This window comes from Sardina pilchardus, chromosome 12 (assembly GCF_963854185.1).
Source record: "Sardina pilchardus chromosome 12, fSarPil1.1, whole genome shotgun sequence".
In the NCBI taxonomy this organism is placed as follows: Eukaryota; Metazoa; Chordata; class Actinopteri; order Clupeiformes; family Clupeidae; genus Sardina; species Sardina pilchardus.
Genome location: NC_085005.1, coordinates 11,017,103 through 11,043,336, shown reverse-complemented (window position 1 = coordinate 11,043,336; position 26,234 = coordinate 11,017,103). Strand labels below are relative to the sequence as shown.

At 45.2% G+C, this 26,234-nt stretch overlaps 1 protein-coding gene across 2 annotated transcripts in view; it reads right to left on the bottom strand.

Annotated features, from left to right (window-relative positions):
* Positions 1-23,924, bottom strand: part of arid1b (AT-rich interactive domain 1B) — a 70,485-nt gene extending 46,561 nt beyond the window's left edge. Inside the window, exons 1-4 of one of the 2 annotated variants that reach the window (XM_062551288.1) lie at positions 22,754-23,924; positions 18,186-18,383; positions 13,745-13,996; positions 9,796-9,969 (exon numbers count right to left, since the gene is read on the bottom strand). In XM_062551288.1, coding sequence (XP_062407272.1) covers positions 9,796-9,969; positions 13,745-13,996; positions 18,186-18,383; positions 22,754-23,818 — 1,689 coding nt within the window. In that variant the 5' untranslated portion in view covers positions 23,819-23,924. The remainder of the gene's footprint in view (positions 1-9,795; positions 9,970-13,744; positions 13,997-18,185; positions 18,384-22,753) is intronic. The other variant, XM_062551289.1, reaches the window with a different exon arrangement.
* Between the last annotated feature and the right edge of the window lie 2,310 nt (positions 23,925-26,234).

Here is a 26,234-nt window from a genome sequence, read left to right as displayed (position 1 = left end):
TCAGGAGGGGAGAAGAGGAGGAGAAGGATGAAGATGAGGAGGAGAAGGAGGATGAGGAGGAGGAGCTGAATGTTGTGCTGTTTTCATAGAGCATCATCCCTTGTCTGACACTCTCCTTTTGAATCCAGGTGTTCCGTGGCAGACATGCCTCCCCATGTGGCCTCATCTAGATTTAACAGTGGCGGACCGTCAGGGCCTTCAAGGCCTTCTCTGAAGGCCTAACTATTTTCAAATGAATAAAAAATAATAACTCTTTAATAATATTCTACATCGCCATTTATTATTTGCTTCTGTTTCTCCTTCCCCGATCGTTCTCGACTCGACTAGCCTAACCATTACTACCGCTGTCCGCTATGCGATTTGATTGACAGATTGCGTGAACAAATAACGAGGGGGTGTGATATCCACTTGTATCCAATCGTATGTCTTCCCTTGTTAACACCCGCATCAGGCCTTCACAAGGAATCACTGCGTTTTCGGTACCTAAGCAACCCTTAGAAATCATATGTTTTGATTCGGGTTGATTGATGGCTACATCTGACAGATCAGCCAATCAAAACAATGTATTACGACGAGGTAGGCAGGTCTGACTGCTGGTGGGCCTGCAATGTTCGAAAAGAATACCCGGAACAGTTTGTCAGTCATCACGAATTTTGCCGCTAGAACTATTTGTTTTGACGTTCGACTTAGAGCTCGAGCGAGTATCTTCTGTCAGACATCCACAGGTACTGTGTGTGTGTGTCATTCATTGTCATCTCTCAACTCGCACCCGCTAGGTGAATTTTCCAATTTGACAGGTCGATGGCGCTATCTACAAGAGAAACGTGTGATTTAGTTTCTGACTTACTCTCAACACCATTTTCGAGGAGAGATTTCACTGAGAAGATGGATATTGTGAGAAAAGGTCGACCGATGCCTCAGTTAGCACTTAGCCAGGTAAGTAAAAACTGTGTGAGACATTTCCAGGTAAGTAACTACCAACGTTACCCGTGGCTTACTGGATCAACGTACAATAATCGACTGTACTGCTTCGACTGCTTGCTTTTCTCCAGTGACCGTGGTGTTTGGAATTGTTTAGGCTTTTCTAATTTGAGTTGTCTTACAAAGGCAGCGCTTAGACACCAGAATACAACTAGCCATATTCAGGCTACAGTTTCGACAGCTACATTCGGAAATAGCAGGATTGATTTGCAGCTTGATGAGCAGCGGCGACGTGCTACTGAGCTGCATAATGTTCAGGTGAAGAAGAATCGGAAGATCCTGAAAGATCTTATTGACTGTGTTGTTTTCCTCGGGAAACAGGAGTTGTCTTTCAGGGGTCATGACGAGAGCACCACCTCTACCAACCGTGGTAACTACGTTGAGCTCCTGGCTTTTTTAGCGGAACGCGATCCTGTTTTGCAACACCATCTCACTACCAACAGAGTTTTCACGGGGACGTCAGGTAAGATTCAGAATGATTTGATTCAGGATGTTGCTTTAGTGATGTTGGATGACATTCGGTCGGAGATCAGTCGGGCTCCATATATAGCTGTGATGGTGGATGAAACCACAGATGCAAGCAATGCTGCGCAGATGTCTCTGGTCCTCCGTTACGTGACAGATACCGGTGTGAAAGAACGCTTCATGAAGTATGTCGATGTGACTCGGGGCAAGAGGGCAGGTGACATCGCTGCTCTAGTTCTTAACTTCTTAGAGGAGTATGACTGCATGCATAAGGTTGTAGCGCAGTGCTACGATGGTGCTGCTGTAATGGCATCTGGCATTAACGGCGTTCAGGCTAAAGTGAGAGAGCAAGCTCCAATGGCTTTGTTCATCCATTGCTATGCTCACACGCTTAACCTTGTTTTGACTCAGGGGGTGTCAAAGATCCGAGAATGTAACGTGTTCTTCTCTCATCTTTCTGGCTTGGCGTCGTTTTTCTCTAGATCTCCAAAACGCACAGAGTTACTTGATGAGATTTGCGAACGGCGACTTCCTCGAGTGGCACCAACGAGATGGCAGTACAACTCCCGATTGGTCGGGACAGTACTGGAGAAAAGAGAAGCTCTTCTGGAAGTTTTCGAGACCATTCTTGAAAACCATGATGAATATGATCAAGATGCTGTGCGGAGTGCAGATGGATATGTTAGTCTTCTGTGCAGCTTTGACTTCTGTTTCATGCTTTCCACTTTCTCTGGTGTGTTCACCCATGCCGACGTTCTGTTTGACATACTGCAGACCAAAACACTGGACATGCAGTTCTGTCTTAACCGGGTGAATGAGTTTTGTGGCTTTGTTGAACTTGAGAAGGAGAGGTTCGACAGCATATATGCATCCACTATGCGTGAGGTAGGGGCACCGAGAACGCGCAGAGGTCACCCAGACGAGAATGTTCGCGGCCGATATAAACAACTCCATGTCCAGATTCTTGACAGCATCGTGATGCAGATAAGTTCTCGTTTCAAGGATCATCAGAGGCTTTCATTCCTCTCTCTTCTTGATGCCTCAAAGTTTGCAGCTTATCGAGCAACATTTCCAGACGCAGTTTTTGACAGCTTGAGGGCGAGCCATGGACCATTGTTCGATATGACCCGATTAAGATCTGAGCTCAGCGTTATGTATGGCATGGCGGACTTTGAAGGTAAGAGCCCATTTGATGTTTGTCTGTACCTCCAGCAGAATGGATTAGAAAGGAGCATGCACCAGCTGTATGCCCTTGCTTGCTTGGCTGTTACCATTCCTGTGTCCACTGCTTCAGTGGAAAGATCCTTTTCAGCTCTGAAAAGAATTAAAACGTATTCCAGGAACTCAACAGGACAGACACGGCTATCCTCTCTTGCGCTAATGGCCATTGAGACAGAGCTGCTTCTGAATTTAAAGGCTAGAGATGTTCTGCATGAACGTGTGATTTCATCATTCACAAAGAAGGAACGGCGGCTGGATTTCACCTTTAAATAAATTAAATGCCATGTTGCCATGTTCAGAAAGTTGGCATACATACTGCATTTTGTCTTCTTGATTTTTGGCATATCTAGAGTCTGCATTGTGGGACATGGGTATAGCTGAGCCACTAGAAGATACCATATTTTCAGGTAAGTAGATTGCAGGTAAGTATATTTGTACTTTTGTTTTTATTACTTTTCAGAGAGCGCCAATGAAATACCACCAACCCTGGCCTATTTCCTGAAACATCGTTCAATAAGATAAGTACCTTTTGGTTATTAGTTTTAATATTCTATTCAATCTGTTGTATCATGATGTGTTATTTAATACCTGTTTTTCCTGTATTTTCCAGTTAATTCCTGTTAATTCTATTCTGGCTGTTCTCCCCTCATCTACATATCAGCTCCTGGCAGCATTTCTGGATATCAGTCCAGTTGTGCCAGTGAAATGTAAGTACTCTAACACAACTGTAGTTGAGAACACAGTAGCTGTGATAAAGATAGATGTTTCAACAGTAAACATGTTGGTATAAAAGTAAAAGTGTTTGTGCAAACACTGTAAAAATTATAACATTGACTCATTTCATGTTAGGTATTGTAAAGAACATTTTCAACTAAAGTATATACAGTATTATTCTGTTTATGTTTAACATCTTATTTCATGTTAGGTATTGTAAAGAACATGTTCAGCTAAAGTATATTATTCTGTTTATGTATGTTTCAGGGTATCTTAACAACACAGACCACCCAGTGAAGCGGAAGATGTGGAAGAAAGAAGTCAACACCCATGAAGATCAACTTACTGCACTTAGTTAAATAAATAAATGTTCCTTGATTTTAATATCACATTTATTTTCTGCTGTGTCATTTCACCTTAAGTAGTTGCTGACTGATAATGTAGCAGACCTAATGAAAGTACATGAACATCATGAACAATTATAGAACTTTCATTGTTATTGCATTTTATTTCAACTTTAGCCTATGGTACACTGAATCATAAAAGTCTAAGGTTAAATAACATTATCGTCTTAAATGCATCTCTATTGCTCTCCCCATCATCGAAAAATGAAAATACTTTAACGTGTCAACGGGTCAAACAAAAGCGTGCATTGCGAGACAAGCCTAATTGAGACGTGTTTGCACTGCCGAGTGCGTTTGGTGTTTAAACATTGAAATCGCCGCTGCTGTCCAGTAAGCTGAATGTTTGGAGGTAAGTAACCTAGCCCTCTTTGCATTTGTTCGCCTAATAAAGGTGTTTGTAGGCCTAATTGATGAAGTGATGAAGATTTCTGCTCGGAGACCTATTGTATCGGAACAAGCAGCCTACTTGTTTGTATGACGATGGCGTTTTTAGAGCGCTACAAAGACTCGGGTAAGAAACAAATCGTGACTTTTTTACACCGCGAAATGCAAGGAAAGTGCACATTTAAGCGATGAAATGGTAAAAAAAATCTACGGGGGGATCCCCCCGTAACGCCCCCCTTTTAATGTGGTATATGACAATAAATATGCAGAATTGAAGGCCTAGCCACTAAATGCACGGTCCGCCACTGAGATTTAACAACATCAATCACACAGCACAAGACACTAAACTGATGCCTTGAGGGGGGGTTCCCAACACCTGTTGGCCGTGCACTAGGCTCTCCAGTCGCAGTCGCAGTGTGTGTGTGTGTGTGTGTGTGTGTCCGTACAAAGTACGTGGGACGTAAACACTGCTCTAATAACTCTCTCAAGTTACAGGTGTGTGTGTGTGTGTGTGTGTGTGTGTGTGTGTGATAGATAGATAGATAGATAGATAGATACTTTATTGATCCCCAAGGGGAAATTCAAGAAATGTGTGTGTGTGGAGAAGTGATGCTCTGCTCCAGTAGACTATCAAGAGCGGTTCTGTCCCAGGGTGAGGCAGTGCATCAGCGGTTTATGGACCTGCTCATATAAGTCAAGGCAGAGGTCATCACAGCCCGCCTGGCTACGCTGGGAGTGGACGTCAGCGCTCGTTTAAAATTCACGAGTTCATTACGCTCCGAGCTGTAGCCATCGGTGACGCAACGTATCGTGCCTTCTCCCACACGGTGTGCGCTCGTAAACGCTCGTCAGATTTCTACATGTGAATTGTGAGACATGATCGTGCGCAAGTTAGACAGATATGAAAAATCGGAGAAACATCACAGAGAGGCTTTGTTCGGGATCAGCGCCCTTCAGATAAATCCACCACCTCCACACACAACCCAAATACACGTGTGTGGATCACTGCAACCGTCATAAAGCAAAAGGCTAACAGGAAGATTTCCCTGCCTTGTACCAGTGTCTACAAGTAATCCCTGTACAACAGACTCACTCTCCTCTCTCTCATACACACACACACACACATGCAGACACACACACATACACACACACTCACATGGGCGATGGTATTCTTGCCACCCCTACCCCACACACACACACCCCTGCAAGCGTCTGAGAGACCTGCGTCACAGGCGCTCCAATAGCACGCCTTCCCATCAGGCACTGGGGACTGGCAGATTAGGGCCCCGCTGTGACTCAACCAACCAAATGGTTGCACCACCTAACCGTGGCACTTGCACTGCTGCTCGAACGTGCCCCAAATGGTCTGGGCAGACACCGCCCTCTCAAAACAGACTGGGGGGGATTTTTCACACCAGTGAGTCTAAATACCAGGCATTTGTTTAAGCATTTTCGGCGTTACTTTTTTGTCGTCATCATAATGAACAAGTAAACAACCAAAGTCAATCCATTGGCATGTGTACTTCAACCAGCATGCCAATGTGTTAAGCCTGTACTACTGGAGATGGTTCAGGTAGCATTCTAAAGGATCTTTGCTACGACCTATAAAGCAGCCTTCAGACATGAGAAGCAATAACACTCTCTGTGCTTTCACAATATCAGTACCTTTTTAAAAGCATGTGTTAATATCTACAAAAGATTATTTTTTTCGACCAAGCTCTAACAGGTCAGAGACGTTCAGGTGTGGAGGGCCTCTCTATGATGTCATGTCACCTAGGTAGCGGCATCGGGGTACCTTCATGCTGGCTAGATCATCACTTAGGATGCATCCAAATTTCTTCTGGAAGAAAAATGGGCATCCTGCTTCAAGTGCTGCTTATTTATCTCTTCACTACGACTTGTGGTTCTTACGCTTACAAAGCCGGGGTGCGGGGGAGCCCAACTTGGCTGCGCTCAGGACGAGCGTTTTCTTTCTCTCCCTTCAAAAAAAAGGGGGGATGATGAAAGATGAAAGGCAGTACCACTCGTTTAACATCATGTCAGATTTCACAGCGATTCTTCAATTAAGAAGCGTGACACCTGGAGGCTCGGGGGAGGCATAAGCTGGGCTACATTTAAAGGCAGAGAGACAAAGAGGGTTTTTCGGCGCTGAGAATACGCTGCCGTTACCACAGAAGACAGACAGATTTAAAAAAAGGCAACACATGACATCCATCCCCAAGCCAACTGTCAGGTCTGGGTCTGCTTTGAGAAGACGTTTCGGTGCTCTTACTGATCTTCCTTCTTAGACCCACACAAGACGACATCCTGCACATCAATCACATTAGTCTTAACATGGGGAAATTGTAAACAGGTTGGGATGATTTGTGTTTCATGGAGAAGCTGCTCCCATTCTTTCAAATAATTGCTCCTATTCGTCATTTGATTCCGTCTTGCTCAGGCTGTTGTCTTTGCAAAGTTCTCTGGCGCGAGTGTTTCAATAACCTTGTCGTTTCCATCAAGACTAAAAAACCAAGGCAGTAATTACAAATTCCATTAGATGAAAAATGTGATGCTGCATCAATCAAACACCACTCACAGGGCACTAAGCAACACACAGTGTGTGTGTGTGTGTGTGTGTGTGTGTGTGTGTGTGTGTGTGTGTGTGTGTCTGCATGTGCGCTGTTACTTAATGCCGTTGCCAAGGCAACCAAGTCCCCACCGTTTTCAAAGGCAGAGGCTCAGCCATTCGCGCTGCATCCGGAGGGAGCGGTGACACACATGATGGGAATCCAAGCCAGTCGTGTCTCTACCTCTACCTCCACCACCACCACCACCACCTCCACCAGCACCAACACCACCACCACCAACACCAACCTCCTCTCACTCTCACACGGACCCAGGAGAAGACATAGTCGAGTCTAAAACAACGGACCCTCACTGTTGTGAAGCAAAGAAACCATTGAGGATTCAGACATTCAAGACGCACTGATAAATGCATCTATATGTAATCCATCACCAATACCTACGAAACCATTCATTTTTAAGTATTTCAAATGTACCTGACAAACAGTGACTACCCACCTAGCAGCCAGTGATGATGGACACACACCAGAGGTAGCTCACCCCTCCCTTCAGTATTCCAAGGCAAATGTACACAGAGCGTCATTTTTGTTTGGGGGACAGGCTGCCCCCACATTGGTTTTTTTTTTTTTTTTTTTTTCCAGTTTTTGGACCCTGGGCTGCCGACAGAAACATTTTTTTTTCTTTTTCAGTGTACTTGTGGAATGGGCATCTAGCGAATCATGAGGAGATGATTGCTGAATGTGACAAAAATGTCATGGGCTTGAAATCACATACGATCACTGACTGCACCTTTAATTACCAGCTTATTTATGCAAAAGCTTTGTTATCGGCAGATATGAACATTTCTGGTTCTGGTTCCTGGGAAGGATCTCTTCAATGAAAAAAAACAAAAAAAAAACACAGTATTTTTAATCCAAAATTGCGGCATATCGAATGTCCAAAAATATCCATATCCAATCGAAAAAACAAATCAAATCCAGTTTTGGTCTGAGGCCATGGAAAATGCACATATTCTCAGACGCATTTGTCAAGGAGCTATGAGCAAGCAGACAGCACAACATGGGCCTGTTACCAGAACTCTTTTCTGTTGAACGATATGTTGTCTCAGAAAATATTGTGATAAAATGATACTACTATTATAGGCTAATGTTATTGTAACCGCACAATAACCCAACTACAAGGGCACTCTGAAACACTGTAACTGGGTGATACAGCTCATGCTGTTGAGAGATACATTTGCAACAGTAAAAGGAGTATGCTTTGGAGACATCAATATCCACGACCGACTAATAGACAGGCCTTTATTAGATGGTTGGTCACTGTTATATTTTAGGACATGTCTTTACACACACATCTACAACAAATATGATTAAGAGCAGTGACGCAAATGTAAACAACTGTCGGGCGATATAAAAGGTCTGCAAAAGTTATTACCAGTATTTTCATTTATCGTACGATAAGCCGATAACATAATTACTGTATCAGGCCAAGCACAGCTTCACAGAGCTTAAGGCGGCCAGAGAATCAGCCAGCTGGTGATAACTGGTAGGAGACTGAGAGAGCAGTGAATGATTGCATGTTAAAATAAGCCTGATCTCCCTCTTCCTTGTCCTTGGCTAGGGTTCAGTGGGGCATTGTGCTACACTGACACACTGACACACACACATACACACACACACACACACACACACAAAGTGTGAGAGCGATTTAAAAATAGAACATTCAGTATGACATAAGACACAGCCGAAAGCTTTTAAAGAAACTCAAGTGTTACCTCAGTTCAACCATTGCCTGTCTGGCAACACTGTGAAAAAGACATTCAGACAGACTGACTGACTAGGAAAGACACAGCAGCACAAAACAATGTGCCATCTGCCTTTATGCTCATCGTATCACAGAAATTCCCCTCTCATCCAACACTGCTATGTGCAATCAGTGGGAGGGAAGCCTTTCTCCATTTTGCATTACGTGTAGTAAGGGGAAAAAACACAGTGCGCTGACGTAACAGTTATTTAGGATTTTAGAATATTGCAATACGCAGAGTGAATTCTCCGTCTAATAAAAAACAAGGCACTCATCTCAGTCAGCGTGAGGCACTGATATCTGGCCCAGCTCTGAAGGGCATCCATCTTTGCCGCACCTACTAGTGTAAGACTGTGACAAATGGCACTCCCTTCCTCACTGGGCAGGCTAGTCCGCAAGAGAGGATATTTGTTTGAGTCTGGTCATTAGAAAGTAAATGAATAGTAAACAATCCAGCAGATCTGCTCTGTGAGAGGATATGTGTGTGTGTGGAGAAAGAAAAACAGCTTGGGAGAGAGAGGTGGGCGACGGGATAGGCCGTGGAAGCCGTGAGCCCACCCCTGATTGACGGCTCTCTCCACCAATGGTGTGCCGACAGCTCAGGGGTGCAGAGGCAGAGCAGAGGAGGCGCTGCAGCAGGAGAGGAATGCATCGAGCTTCAGTCTACTTCTCCTCTCTCTCTCTCTCTCTCCTCTCTATCTATCTATCTATCTATCGCTTTCCTTCTTTCTCCTTCCATTTCTCTTTCTCTCCTCCACTCTCGGAGTCTCTCCGTCCTCCCATCTCTCTCTCCAGTCACAGTGTGCAGTCACCTCCTTGGAGCTGGGAGAGGGCCGAGTGTGACGGAGGCTGCAGACTGAGGCCTCTGTTAAAGGGCTGTCATAGGACCAAGAGTTGATGCCGCCATTTTAGGTCTGGAAACTGGCTCAGCTATTGGGCTTGCGGATCCAGCACACTCAAGACAAACACTTTACAACGCCGCGGTATTCTTTATCCAGGAGCAAAACAGGAAGCACAATGTGTACAGTTTGCCGGCTAGCACCAAACATTTCAGAGTTTTCATAATGCTGCTAAAGAGCATGAAAACCTGTGCATGTTAGTTCTGTGTGTGTGTGTGTGTGTGTGTGTGTGTGTGTGTGTGAGAGAGACTATCGAGTCTATATTTGTCGATTCACGTGTGCCACAACCAAGGTGTCAAAACACCTATGTACTGTACAACAACCAAAAAAAGCTTGTGTGTGTGCGTGTGTAAAGTAACCTCAAGATCTGCTATGACCCCCTGCGACCGGCCTGTTCCTGCTGAGAGTAGGAGACTCACGGGGAGGCTGGAGGGTCGGTCCTGCTGGTTGGGGCCCATCTCATCGTGGTTGGGCTTCCCTGGAGTCATCGTCGTCGACTGGCCCCTGCTGCTGTAGCCCTCCTGTGGAGTGTCCTGCAGGGAGGGAGGAGGACGAGAGAGAGAGAGAGAGGGAGAGGAAGAGAAAGAGAGAGGGAGAGGGAGGGAGAGAGAAAGAGAGAGTGAGAGGAAGAGAAAGAGAGAGGGAGAGGGAGGGAGAGAGAAAGAGAGAAAGAAAGAGAGGAGTGAATGATGCAGAGTCCAGAAGAATGATGAAGAGGAAAGGCAGGGGCAAAGGAGGGGGGGACAGAAGGAGAAAATGAGCAATTTGCACAGAGTTATTTTTCTGTTTGCCATGCTCGCCCTCTCCGCCACAGGTTTCTGCGCTGACATTTGAAGCGGGCACTCGGGCGGCCAATCACGCGTCCCATCCCACCCGCGCGCCTCGCCAAACGGGCCGTGACTCACGTGTGCAATGAGCGATCCATCACCAGCTCGCCCGCAAGAACGTGCCGCATGGACCATGGCAACAACAGCCCATAATTACACCGTCTGCAGGCACGAACGCCGAAAATGCCAAGGACTAAAAGAAGGAGTCCAGAAACCAATTCAGAGGGAGACATTTGGACTCTTGGAGCACATTCCAGATTCTTCTAGAAGATTAACAGCTAAAGATATTCTGCTCGCAGCCAGTGCCATCAATATGCAATAACGGATTGTAATGCATGTAAGGGAGTCAGGATACATTGTATACTGGATAACACTTGGGTCGTGTATGTGTGTGTGAAATACAGGAGGGGTGTCTTAAGAACTTCCTAAAGCCAGCAGGACTCTGTTTTCATAAGCAAACACCACAGGGAAGAGAGGTTTCCTGAAAAGGAAGACAAACCCCCCTTTAATTCTACTTAAAAAAAATAAAAAATACGACCCAGGCCCCATGCCCTGTGTAATTTCACTTGTGCACATGAAAGGCACCCGTGAATGACCCAAGGCTCTCACAATTTAAGAGCAGCGGAAATGAAACCATTAGACTGCGACAGTGTGCTTAAGAGGAAGAGGGAGATGGTGTGCATTGGGGAGGGGGGGTGACAACAACAACAACAACAACAACAAAAATGAAGTCAACCCTCATACTACAGACAGATATTTACTCAGGACGGTGAGTGTTTACACAAGCAGAGGGCTGTGATCACTAGGTCACAGCCAGGACACAGTCACTCACTTCTACAAACAAACACAACACACACACACACACACCTGGCATGTGCAGCCCCATTTGGATGACCTCACCACCAGGACATGTTTCCTATTGGCAGAGGAACAGCTGGTCTGGCATGATAAAGGTGAAGAGCCTGACGAGACGAGGGGTGGGCTGCAGCACGCCGGCATCACAACAAAACTATGCAACATGTGTGAGAGTCCACCCCCCTCGCACCACCACAGATGTGTGTGCTCCCTAGCAATCCCCCCCCCACCCCACACACACACACACACACACAGACACACACAGACACCCCCCCCTCTCTGAGTATATTTTTGCATGCTAAACGACAGCAGCGGTTCACTGGACGTGACTTTTTGTCGACTGGTGCAATTCTGCCTGGTGTTTTTTTTTTTCCCCTTCTTCTGTCTTTCCCCTCAATGTTCCTGAATAGTACTCAAGCACTATTTACCACGATGATTTCCCCGAAGCACACAAGTCACAGACAAAAAAAAACAAACTGTAATTCTATCCACTTATTTCAGCAAAGGAACTCCCCTAAAGCCGCTCCACCCAAGCCTGACCAACACACCCCCACTGAAAACTATATCTGCCATGTATCAGTAATGGACACCAAACCCACACACGCAGCTCTGAGTGAGTGTGAGTGTGTGTGTGTGTGTGTGTGTGCGTGTGTGTGTGAGAGAGAAAGAGAGAGAGAGAGAAAGAGAGAGAGAGAGAGAGAGAGAGTGTTGATCATCACTCTACTGTCCAGTCTGTTCACAGTGATTCAGCCACAGGGCATCTGTTAAAAGGTACCATGACTCCACCACGCCACGGGCCATACGATGAGTCAAGGCTTTTCTATGGGTCTGTTTAGTCTTTGCCTGGTCATAACAGACTCCACAAAAAACATGTGAGATAGATAGAGAGAGAGAGAGAGAGAAAGAGAGAAAGAAAGAGAAAGATAAAGAGAGAGAAAGAGAGCGAGAAAGAGTGTTGTGTGTGTGTTGTCTCCCCTTCACGGAATATCATGTGCTCTATAACTCAAGAGGGCTGATAAACGGCACCGTGCCTTGTCCGAGGGGAGTGTTAAGATCATCGCACGCACGAACGTGCCGTCTGGACCTTGGCTGCCGGACGCCGGGGAGTCTTGCCTTTCCAAAGATAGTACGTCACGGCTGGAGCGCGAAGCCTGACCACATGAGAGACTTATCCCTTCCATCTGAAGGAGGCCAAGCCAAGATGTTGAGCCCCCCCTGCTTCAACACAATTTAAGCCTTCATAATTAACACAGCTAATTAATAATTAACAGACGGCTTAATCAATAATTAAGGCTGGCAATTAAAAATGGCGGGAATGAGTTGGCAGGTGAACACGAGACAAAAGCCACAATGCTCCCTAGCGGTGGACGATCTGGTTTTATGCCTGTCCCACCCGGTGTATTGCGCAGTCTGGCATCTTAGGCCAAAAACTGAGCTAGCGGGAGACAAGATGCTCCAGAATTTTCTTTCAACTGTCACTCCACCACCACCACCACCACCACCCAACCCACCCTCTACCCATTCTCTTTGGTCAAACACTATGTGAAAAGGACCTCGGAAATGAAAGCATTTTGTGTACGTGTACGTACAGCTGGCTGTGTAAGTGTGTCGCGTGTCTGTGTGTGTGTGTGTGTGTGTGAGAGAGAGAGAGAGAGAGTGTGTGTCTCTGTGAAAGCATGAGTGAGTGAGTGAGAGAGAATGAAAATAATAGCTGGAAGGTTATGGGCATAAAGCGAGCCGTAACAGTATGAGTGCGGGGCCTTCGCTGTGAGTGGCGCTCTGATATTGCACTGGAGCCCCTGGGAGTTTCACTCAAGGTCAGCCTCTTATTACTGCAGCCTTCACTGCTGCAGTGTGGTCGCCAAATAAATGTGCGCGCACACACACACAAGCTCATATTTTTCCTCATATCCACATGTGCCCACCATTGCGCACACACACACACACACACTTATCTCTCTACATGTATTCTTACTCACACAGAAGCTCACATTCTCACTCATATCCACGTGTCTCCATTTGTGCGCACACACACACACACACACACACACACACACACACACACACACACACACACACACACACACACACACACACACACACACACACACACACACACACACACACACACACACACACACACACACACACACACACACACACACACACACACACACACACACACACACACACACACACACACACACACACACACACACGGTAACCCATCCATTTATTTTACAAGTCCTCCCCCTCATCCTCATAACCACAGTTTGGGGCAGCTTAATGACTGACTACGAAGCAGTTAATCAGCAGACAATCTGAATCAACAGTAACCTGCTCCATCTTATTAACAAGAACTACAAGGAACTTCATGGTTATCATTGATATTTATTTCTACACAATTGGTGAACTATTAAAAGGGCCAAACGCCTTCAGTTCTCCTCCAGAGTCAGTAAAGAAAATATATAGCTTGCTTCCTGTGGACACTGGGGCGCATAAAGGATGACTGGTGGTCTAACACGTTCTGGTCAAAGTCTCTGTCTGTGTGTGTGTGTGTATGTGTGTGTGTGTGTGTGTGTGTGTGTGTGTGTGTGTGTGTGTGTGTGTGGCGCGTGCATCTCACCTGTTGCTGAGGTGTCGGTCTGGACTGCATGTACGGGGGTTGTGTGGGGGCAGACGTAGGTGGCTGCGGTTGTTGTTGTTGTTGTTGCTGTTGTTGTTGTTGTTGTTGTTGTTGTTGCTGCTGCTGCTGCTGCTGTTGTTGCTGTTGCTGCTGCTGTTGTTGCTGTAACTGTTGTTGAGATGGGCTGAAATATGGAGGCTGGCCCTGCTGGCCGTATCCAGCCATGCTCTGCTGCCCATACTGCGCCGATATCTGCTCAGGACACACACACACACACACACACACACAAACATTTAGTCCTTGTTCAATCCAGTACCAACACTCTTGCGCAGGCAGACAGCAGTTTCTTGAAACGGCTGCCATCTGTCTACAAAGAAGCGTCAATCAACAAGTAGGCCAGTCCTCTTCTCCCAGGGGGCCCAGTCCACCACACACGTCCCTCAACTGGTGTGAAACCAACATCTGCAAAGACCGTGTCTCCATGAGGTTGGCAAATCGCCAGCAAAGACGCAATACATTACAGAACAAACCAAGTGTGTGTGTGTGTGTGTGTGTGTGAGTACAAGCAGTGGGGGGATTGCCGCTGGCACAACCTCAATGGATCATCTGTCCTTAATTGCGTTAGTTGCTGGAGCCAGATAGCAGAACAAGAGTGGCTCCATCGCAGCTGATGACAATGCAGCAGCAACCCCCGCACCCCCAACTCCCCAAACACACACACACACACACACACACACACACACACCACTGGTTCACACAACTGGGCCATGTGTCAGCACCTCTCTGAAATCAGCACTCCCGGCCACCACAGATGGACCGGCACACAATCCAAGTGCTGTTCAAGGCTGTGCCCCCTGTGCCAAGCAAACACACACACACAGGCTGCACACACACACACACTGGCTGCACACCCTCACACACACAGGCTGCACACACAGACACACACATACACAGGCTGCACATCCCCCCTCTCTCTCTCTCTCTCTCTCTCTCTCACACACACACACACACCAAACAGAGCTCAGCTCAAGGCCCAAGATGCACGTCCTCATCTTGCGAGCCCATGACAAACTGCCTGGGTGTCAGGGCACCCTGACCTTTACCGCTCCAGCTCTGATGTACTGGCCACTCCAATCCAAATGGCAAGGAGAAATAGAACACTGCTGGAACGGGCATCAGGGATCATTCACTTAACACAGTTGGTGCGCACACACATGCACATGCGCGCGCACGCACACACACACACACACAGAGGAGCATAAGACCCACTGTAGCCTCTACTCTTTTTTATTATTATTATTTCATTGACAAGATTTTTATCTGCTTATGAATACCATTTTACCATTATAAGTCACTTTGCTGGACACCCTATGATGGGACATTATTAAAATGCAGATCCTTTTTCAGAGTGTACAAATGAGAACCCTAAGAGCACAATCAACATTCAAAAGGGTGTGTGTGTTTGTGTCTGTGTCTGTGTGTGTGTGTGTGTGTGTGTGTGTGTGTGTGTGTGTGTGTGTGTGTGTGTGTGTGTGTGTGTGTGTGTGTGTGTGTGCGTGGGTGTGTGCGTGCATGTGCATGTGCATGTGCGTGTGCGCGTGTGTGTGTTTGTGAGTGAGTGTGTGAGAGAGAGAGTGTGAAAAGAGAAAGAAGGAAACAAGGTTGAGATAGAAACCAGTCAGAGTGACAAACAGGGGGACTAAGAGGAAATGAAAACCTAGAAGTATTTTTCGACTACTTTGCATTGAGAGTGCATGTGTGTGTGTGTGTGTGTGTGTGAGAGTGTGTGTGTGTGAATGTGTTTGCGTTGAGTGAGTGTGTGTGTGTGTGTGTCTTTGGGGGGCTGCAGATGAGAAGTTCACCTGGATGAGTGGAGCTGGATGAGGGTGTTGTGACAGGACGAGGGCCAATGCTGCAAGGGTCGTCACACCGCCCGTCACGGTGGGACCACCACCTGCCCACCTGATTATACGCACCTCACTCACCCTGCACCTGCCACTACGCACACACGCGCACACACACACACACACACACACACACACACACACACACACACACACACACACACACACACACACACACACACACACACACACACACACACACACACACACACACACACACACACACACACACACACACACACACACAGTTCTGCCAAGTCAAAACAACTAATAAAAACACTCACACATGTTTGCCAGTCAGACTGGATTGTGAGTGCAGACACAGCCATGCAAGGACAGCCACCCTTTCCTCTCACAAAACAAATGATTTTTTTCCCTTTTTTTTTTTTAAACGTTTTTCATGAAGTGCTAGACCCACAACGAAAACACTGCGGGATTTAATTTACGGAGGACTATGAAACCAAATGAACCCTTGGCCACGGGCCCGTTCTACCAAGTGAAATTTCAATTTGGCATTTGGCATGTAAACAAGAGACATTATATCCCTGCACTGTTCCTGCTTTCCGCTGGTTCTGCCCGTGTTTGGGCGCGTCAAAGGCAGGAAACTAATCAACGCAAACGGGCCCACAGGGTCAGTGGCGGGTCCACTGGAGAACACTGCTCACCTCGAGTGGACGCCACAGAGCCCAGGCAGACGGCACTCCTTACACTCTCACGGCAGGGGACACACGTCTTACACCACAGCTCTTAAGTCAAACAAGCCAAGGAAACTAGGCCTGTGTGCCTGTGTGTGTATACAGATGGAAACATTTTACTCAATAAATGTCATAATAATTATGTAATGATCACTCTGTGATCCCTTGTCATCCAACAATCCCTGGTCAACAGCAAGCAGATACGCCTTTTGAATGCTGAATGAGTATGGGCATGTGTATTTTTTGTCATTTTGTGGCTTTAAAAGGCTCTAGCTATACCCCAGGGTATTGGCAGAAGAGGGAGAGCACAACACTAGTCAGCATGGCTTTATAGCACTTTCATTTCAAAATTAGCCTATTGAAGATAAATCAAAACATCACAGTGCTGAACAGCAGTACAGTACCTGCTTACCCGGGTTTCTACATTTCTCCTTTCTACACACACACACACACACAACTGGAAACCCTTACGACAAAAGTATGTGTGTCACACCAAAGTCTCACACAAGTTCCAATTCCTGGAAAATATCTGACACATTCCAGGTAGGTCCACATGATTTCTGTGTCCGAGTCTGTCCCTAACGACCTTTTACTTCAGACTGATTTTCTGCCAAGCCATTTCAGTGGCGATGGTAAAGGCATCAAAAGTGTGAAGGGCCAGAAGGAAATTCAGGACAGTTTAAACAAATTCCAAAACATTTAGAGAGAACGTAAAAAGGAACATGATCAACATTCACATTTGTGTCAAGTTAAGTTCAGCGCAGTGTGTGTGTGTGTGTGCGTGTGTACTTCGGAGTGCATTTCTGTGTGTGGTCCAAGCGTGTTTCCAGTTTATGAGTGTGGCTCCTACGTCAGCAGATTGGCCCTGTGTGTGTGTATGTGTGTGTGTGTGTGTGAGAGAGTGTGTGAGCATGTGTGTGTGTGTGTGCGCGCGCGAGTGTGTGTGTGAGTGGCAGGCTGTCTCTGGGGTGGCTTTACGCCCCATCCAGCGGGCTTGAGCTAAATATAGTCTCAGTGCAGCCTGCGCCCAGAATAGCGCAGCACTGCCCAGCCCAACCTCACCAGCCCACTCAAACATGCACACCGAGCCTTCCACCCAGCGTGGCAATGTCTGCCACAAACACACACACACACACACACAAACACAGAGTATACGCCAAGTTACCCACATACAGACATTAACGTCAGGACATACACGTACATTACCGAAATGCATATTGCACACACAGGACAAAAAAAGTATCATGTGCCCTAGGCTTAGAGAGTGGTTTCTCTTCCTGTTTAGCGATGCGCTAGAAATTCAACTCATGTGCTAAAAGGCCCCCCCGATTTCTCTTGCTCTCTGTCTCTCTCTGTCTCTCTCTCTCTCTCTCTCTCTCTCTGTCACTCTGTGGTACTGCTGCTGCTGCAACGACCTGAAATACCACTGCCGCTAAATTAAGAACACCCCAACGATTTAGTGCTATTTCTGTTAGGTCTATGGGAGACTTCAGCTGATTCACAGACATGGTTTTCAGTGCCACAGGGGGAAACTTTAATTAAACTCTGCATCGTAACGACGTAACATCAAGGAAATATGGCCTGACATTAAAATAACCCAACAAAAGACAACTTTGTGCTACACCCTACAGTGTGTGTGTGTGTGTGTGTGTGTGGGGTTGCACTACAGCAGCTCATTGCTGTGTCACTACAATGAATAGTTCATTGCTGTTGCGCACAAAGGAATCTGGATTTGCTGTTGTTGTTGTCTGTGAATCTGAGGTACAACAAATGTCATCCCTACAAATACCAACTACTGTAGGCTCAGGCCTTCTTGGTCCTGCCTCCATAGTCCATACATACCTGCTGCTGTGGAGGGTATTGCATGCCTCCCATGGGCACTTGGCCCCGCCCCTGCATTCCCATTGGATAGCGGTGCGGTCCGGGCGATCCGTATGGCTGGCCTGGGTAGGCCCCACCGGGCTGCTGCTGGGCGTAGGGACTGTTCCCCATGCTGTACAGCTGTGAGCGCTTCATCGCCATGGCGTCCATGGGCGTCACCTGCGAGGGAGAATCGCTGGGAATTAGTGAAGAGGAAGAGGGTTGATGGACCACAACAGGCTAAACCACAGGAGACATAACGACATTACAACACGTAGAGACAGGTGGTTATCCATCTTACGCCATCTCAGGGTAACCTTTCATTTTTGCTACCGAGTGGCAGACAACGCCTGTGTCCCAAACCTCAAACTTCCGTCATACACTGCTTGTGTGCACCGGGCTTCCCTGTGTTGTGTCCACTTTTTCGATGGAAAGTATGGTCCCAATATCTGCAATATAGCACTAACACTAAGCTAGGTATTTGAAGTGTGCAAGTAGGCGGTTTGAGACCCAGCCATCAAGCCCTGTTGAAAGAGGGAAGCAGGGCAAAGTGCCATTGAGCGATATGGGAATCAGGTTAGGCTCGTGAGCAGCCAGGCTTTGCCAAAAAGGAAAAAAAAAAAAAAACATGAGAGCAATCCAGACTAATCTGCTCATGTCACTGCCAACGTCAGGCCAATTGAGGCAGCACTTACAGAAAATGTGAGCAATTGAGAAAGCCTGGGAGGCCACTTTAAACGAGCACTTTTAGTGTCAGCAGTCAGACCCTGGCGCCCAGCACTTTTTTTTGTTACCTCCCTCACGTTCATGTCTCACATTCACTCACTCACTCACTGAAGTAAAATTTGGAAAGAGACAGGGGTTACACAACTATTTACTTTTCGTCAACCAGTCACACTCTCATTTTTCTGTGAGCCTGAACAATTGTCTAGGCTATTTAATTATTATAGCAAAGAAAAGAATGTGTAGTAGAACAAGCTTTTGCCATCCTTTCATGTGCTGTAACAATGACCTACTCTGTAGTATGCAACAAAATAAGTCTGACATGAAAACTCAATTCAGAATTCATGGTTCTGGAACTGTGCTAGACAACACCTCTAGAGATAATCAAAAGGGTGAGATGCTTCAATAAAAACATTAATGGGCCTAAACATTACAGAGCTGAAGCCAAGGCACTGCAATAAAGCTTCTATTTGGAGTTGTTTTTATTTCAATTTTTACGACTGCTAAATAGCTTCAGTCCTCCCAATAAAACAAATCTAAAAAATCTGCAAAGCAGCAATGGCCTGATTTGGAAAAATAACTCGACTTCATTGGCCAGTGTTGCTTCCACATGCACAACAAGCAGAGTGGACTTCATGGCCTTCGTGGCAGAGTGCATGTGTGTGTTTTGCAGTGACATTCAGGGCGGGAAGTCCAGGGTTGCATCTGACAGTTCAACTGAAATCCCACGTGTTCCTTTGTGCGTCGCCGTGCCGCCAGCATAATCATTTTCACTTCCTCTTTTTTTGTGCTCATGTGCTTTGAGCCGGAGGCGGGGCATCTGTCAAGCGAATGGCTCTCTCCGGGTGAAGGACAAGGGAACTGAGATGAGCTGTGCCCAGGAGGTAAGCTGTGCAACCTGGGCAATCAGACAAGCAGACCTGGGCCCGATCGGCAATAAGGGGAATGAATCAGGGCAGCGGGAGGAGAGACAGACACAGAGACAGACACAGAGCGAGAGAAAGAGAGAGAGAGAGAGAGAGAGAGAAAACAGTCTCCATTTCTCAGAAATGTAGCTGTGGGAGGTGATGATGGAGGTGGTGCAAGAGAGAGAGAGACAGAGAGAAAGGACATGCAGACAACAGCACAATGAAGAAAATATCCTGATCGTCCTGTTCTCCAAACCTCAAACATGACTATGAAGACAGTGCTTAACCAACCAAGCAGTCTCGGGAAAATCATACAGGAAATCAGTTTCACGAAAAGTAAAAAATTAGCTCCTGGTTTCCCCAAAACACAATTATAAAAATTAAATCTGATGTTTTGCATGCACAGTATGGTCACTAATATCTGAATGAAAGACATGATAGAGGAAAGAAAGAGAGACTCCCACTTTAAGGGGCCTATTCTGAGATTCAATTACAGTAAAGTGATGAAGATCATTGGCTTCCAGATTTAGCAGTTCACAACTGCCCTGACACAGCAGCATGGCAGAATGAGCACTGGGGTTAAGGCCAAGAGAGTCAGGAGGTGGATCCCCCCCTCCCACCCCATACAGACGGAAATGAATAAGCCTAAAAGATTTTTCCCCTTCCTTTCTGACACGGTTGCAGTAAGAGTCTTTTTTAAGGTTGATGACCACTTGAAGTCTACTGAGAATCATACATGACATAAGCTACCACAATTCTGTAAATAAATAAGATAAAATAGACTTCTGTAAAGGCTTTAAGCACAAAGTATTGTATAAGCTTAGTCTATAGAATAAAATTAACAATATAAAGGTTCCCTAATTTAATGATACAACTGTTCTGAAAAATTGACAAAGAATATTAAGACCTGACAGTACAGCCTATTCATTCACCCTACATGACTTGGTTATAACATTGCAATCGGATACCCATCTCAAATTGACCAACAACCAAATCTCCTACAAGAAGTTGACTTCATATATCAATTTTTAAATGTAACCTAAGCATAACCCAGACAGCAGAGGATACCCAACCCAACCATACTTAAAAAAAAAAAAAAAAGCTATACGATATGGGCATTACCTCTAGCAAAGCTTCCACTAACAGGGCTGTGGGAATACCTAGGGCACTGAAGCTAAACTGCTCCCCATTTCCCGCTGAGACAGACAATAACTGGCAGCACATGGCTAATCTGCATGTGTGTGAAGGTCAGCGAAACTCATCCAGAGGTGAGACCAAAAAAAAGTGTGGTCCCTTAAGGTGGCCCTAGCATAAAAGCCAGAGACAGATTACTAAACACAGTGCACGCACTTGGTAGAGACACCGGTTTATCATTATTAAAGGAAGCTGTAACAGAAGGTCTGAATGGTATAGGACCTATAAAACTGTAAAAAAAATTAAATAAATAAAATAAAATCTTCATTAATTTACACCATTTATTCTAATGAAAGAAAAAAAACATTAACATGAAAGGGAAAAAAACACATGACCAGTGACTCCAATTTGGGAATCAAAGTTGATGCCCACTGAAAGAGTGGGAGGCAATCAGTTTGAAGTCAAAGCCAAGCTGTCGAACTACTTTAAAATCTGCTTTTTTAAAAAATCTGCCATTGACTCTTTTCTTCAGCATAAACTGTTCACAAGTTCAACTAAACCGGCAAACATGATACTATTAACTTTACCAAGAAATATTACATCAATAGATAATCACTTCGTGGCTGGAAAAGGCCCAGCCTCACAAAATGCGGACATTAAAAAAATAATTTGACTTGAAATGCCACCAACTTGAAAGATTAGACTCTGTTACACCGTTCACATTACAGTTGTAACAAAACACATAACACCCTACAAAAACAGGCTCAACGTGTGCCCTAATCATTCCCCATCCTATCAATCAAATGGTTTAGCTTACAGGCTAGTTAGCCTCGCTTTTAGCTACAATTGGCTAATTTACTTGTAAGAGGCTAGCGATAGCTAACCCTAGCTAACATTAGGTAGCTAAATTAACTTTGTTTCCGCGAATAGTTTTTAAAGTCTTTCCAAAATTCAGTGGGCGATTTTAATCGAGCAAACGTTCTATTATGTTTGCTGCAACGAAATTGGGTACATGTAGCTATGGCTATAGCTTAATATGTTACATTTGTGACGTTATAAACACTATTAAGCTATTGCACAGCTTAGGGTTACAAGCTAGCCAAAATGGTAGCTAGAATGTTAACGTTACCCCTCCAACTGCAGTCTACTACTAGAATGTTCCATGGTAGGAAACACGTCAGTTTGTTCTCCAGAGAAGTCACTTTTTAAACGTCGTAAATGATGTAGTATCACATATAATGATACAGAAATGCATTTGACAGAATACTTAAGAAGCGAAAGTTTAAATATATATGTTCATGGCTAGCTGGGGGAAGCTAACGTTAACCTGCTACAAATAATTGCCAATCGTTTGCTAAATGCATTAGAAGCTACGGTTAGCTTAGCCAGCTAACGTTAAGTCACCTTGGGACAGAACTTAAAAAGGTAACTTTGTTTCAGGTTACACAGCTGATTGCAACGACTAAACAGGAGTTGTTCTGAGTCCGTATATAACAATTTCACATCACAAAGTCTACATTTCTATCCGCTTGCTATGGACATGTTACCGAGTTTGTCATGGCAAGTTATTCAACAGCTCCTTTAGACGTTGGCTAACGTTAGCTAACATTGGCTCCTGCCAAATCGCTAAATGGTCCTAGCTAGCTGTGATGGTACTGGGCCGCTGGAAACAAGTTGACGAGTTAGCTAGCTGCCAATGTAACAAGGCGGATAGCCATGCTCACAAGCAGTAACTTGTTTTAGAGAACTCAACGTAAACAGACATAAACAACTTAACGAACCCACCTGAGCTCTGTTGCCACCGTGACCGTTGTTCCCAGGGCTCATTGCTGGATGATTTCTTTGTTGTCCTCCCCAACCATGAGAAGTTTGGGCATATTGAGAGCTCATTTCTTTGCTCAAGCCCATGCTTGATTGTTGTTGTTGTGCAGAGGGATTATTGTAATCTTGATAGCCACTGCCATATCCTCGCATCATAGGACTTGGAGATGTCAGTAACTGGTTCAAAGTAGGGGTAGCTCCCGACGGGTGCTGTTGATTTTGTCCAGGAAATCGCTGAAAACCCCCGACATTTCCACCACCAGAAGCCGAGGCTGTAGCCATGGCAGCTTTTCCATGACTAGCTGAAGTCGTATTACCACCTGGGCCCATCATGTTGTTCCCCTGCCGTGAGGGGCTCATCATACCATATCCAGTGCCACCATAGCCAGGTCTGTAATTCGGATAGTGGTTGTAGGGGTTATTATGATACCCTTCGTGAGAGTTTTGTACTTGATCCATGCTGTTTTGTGCCGAATGCATTATCCCCGTCCCAGGGCTTTGTTGTCCGCCATGTTGATCAAAGCAAGGCCCTCCTCTTCCATTCCCATAATAATTATTAAACTCAGAAACCGTAGTGTTCCCACTTTGGGACTGGTTGATGTTGTTATTCGTTGGTCCCAAGTTGCTGTGGTCGTACCTGCTGCCCATCCGATCACCCGTTTTACAGGATCGGTCCTCCTCTTCACTTTTATTCAGTAATTGCTGATGGCGTTCGGTTTGGTCCCCCAAAATATTCTCTTTTCCTCCATGTTGACGATTCCCGAAGTCTCCTTGCGCTGATTGCTGGTTGCTAATGTTGTTGTTTTGAATTTGACGTTGGTGATGCTGTTGGAATTGATTGAATGGTTGCGACTGTTGCTGTGGAGGTGTGTGGTGGTGAGACGAAGGAGGGGGATCTCCGCCACCAACATTTTTCAGTTTATGATTCGCTAGCAAACCTGTCTCCATGCTCGAAGTCACTTTCGGATTTGAAGACGATATAGATTTATTTCCATATTCCTTCTCTCGTGGATCCGAATTGTTGCCCATAGAGGCGCGAGCTAGCTATGCTTGTTATGTTCAGCTCATGATGAAAACGATCTACATTATTCATAGGGGTAGCGCTGCCCCCATCTCCTGCCCCAAACACAGCCCCGGATCCGCGAGATGCTCCTCCTGACTTAAACGATTTTAACTCTTGACTCAAAGGATAAACTAGGTTTACTTTCATTATTTAAAGTTGAAGACACCACAACTTGTGTGGGCATGGCCATCATTTATGACAGGCAAACAACGAAAATATACATTCTAGGGGGAGGTGAGCCAGTTGGAGGGAGATGCGTCTAACAATAAACTGAATCTTGACGAGATACCAGATTTTTGTTTCAAATGTGGATGTTGTATATCTACGAAGGATAGCCTATATTGGAAACTTTTCATCTTCTCTCACCCATATGGGGCAGAAGTAAGCTATCCTTTCACCAAGCATGGCATTATAGAAAACTGTAACAACTATTATCCACCAGCGCTTTCTTGCGTCTATCTTGGAAAATGCGGGCTGGACTCTGTATAGAATCTGGACCGGATGTGTAACAATGTTTGAGCACATCACATCACAACCAAAGATAATTTGACCTTCATCCTCCCCTCACAGTTAGGCTGTAGCCTACAGCCTACTAGTACCGTCGGGTGATTGTGCAGAATGGCATTTGTATCAGAAGTGAGAAGAATATGTAGAGTAACAAAAGAGATGTTCGTTAGCGCAAAAAATAACCTTTCTCAAGAAAACCGAATAGACCGCTCCATATCGTATTTTATGTATTACCCGAGTAAAACATTCAATCCATTTTTCTGCAGCGTGCGAGTTTACAGAAATATGTTTTCAGTTTTTTCCCCTTTGGGTCAGCTGAAATATTCGGTTTCGTATAGCAAGGGAGAATTTCACGTTCCAGTATAGGCCTACGATAATACAAAGTGTCTAGGTTTCCCTGGAGTCTTTGCAAAAGGATACTATCCATAGCCTACCATTTGTAGGCTATACACAAATTAATGTGTCATAACCGAAACATTGAAAAAACAGGATCATTTTGAAAAAGAGAGAGAAAAAAGAACGTTATTGATAGTTTCGCAGACACAATTCTTATGGGAAATCAAGTTAGCCCTCTGGTGGACCTCTGTAGAATTAGTGTACATTCTTGACCTCCTCAAAGGCACCCTAGACTGTCAGTCCTAATTTGATACATTTCTCCACTGAATATTGCATTTTGCTCAGCACAGAAGGTAGGCTTCATTATATTGCAGCTCTCATAATTTGCATCTATTTTTTTTTCTAAAATTCCCAATCACCTGGCTGCTAACGTTTTTATCTTGGGTGTTCAAAAACAAAACAAAGGACACATATTAAACTCTCTCTCTCTCTCTGTGTGTGTGTGTGTGTGTACACGCATGGATTGTCACTTAGGGGACTCACTGGGTTGTGTAAGGGAGAGTCTGCAGGGACCTCCCCCAGCAGCAGTGGCAGCAACCCAGTCAAGTCAAGCACAGAAAGTGGGTCAGACAGAAAAGCCACAGAGAAAGCAGCTAAACCCAGCTCTGTAGCACACCGAAGGGTTTTTTTTCTGAGTGACTGAGGAAATGCTAGCATTAGGTTCACCTAATGGCTAGTAAACTCTGTAATCTGTAGGCCTAATTTGTAAATCTGTCATGAAGACAACAAGCAGCATAGTTCCAGGTAGTATCAAAATATTATTATACACATAAGGTCTAGCAAAAGGTCTTAATAGTCCGTACTGAAAAGTTATTTTCATTTCAGTGAGACTGACATTACAAATGTTAAGGTTCACCTGTCTCATAACATGCCCTTGCCACACACATTTCTATCTAGTGCGGTTCCCCCTGAAAGTTATAGACTGTTAATTTATCTAGTCAGGACATTTTAAAAGACATAAAGTCTGAACATCAGATGTAATTGTTGGGTGCTCTTCGTGTGCTCTCAGACACTCAAGCAACCAGCAGGGTGGTCTGAAATATTTTTCCCAAGGATAATCCGAATAAGCAGACAGAGAAATGGTAATTAGACTGGTGCAAGCTGACTGATAATATTGTGTGGATAAAATCAAAGTACTTTATCTTAAAACTTCATTGCCAGAATTATTTTTTTTTTCAGAGGGCAGGCAGTCAAGACTATAATTTCAAACTGTTAAATTATATAACAGTTTCATGGGGGAAAATGTCAGAATATAGCTCTCAGTGAAGTACTATTCATTGTAAAATATGTCAGGAAAGTGTCCTGTTGATGGGTGAGTATTGTAACACTTTGTATATGACTTGTCTCACATTGACTTAATTCTTTAATTCTGGATATGTGTATCCTTAGGGCAGATTTAAGTAAGAACTATATAGATCATGAAATGTAATGGTGATACATAATTTAGATGTGCCAGACTGTTAGCACCTCTTTGCAAGA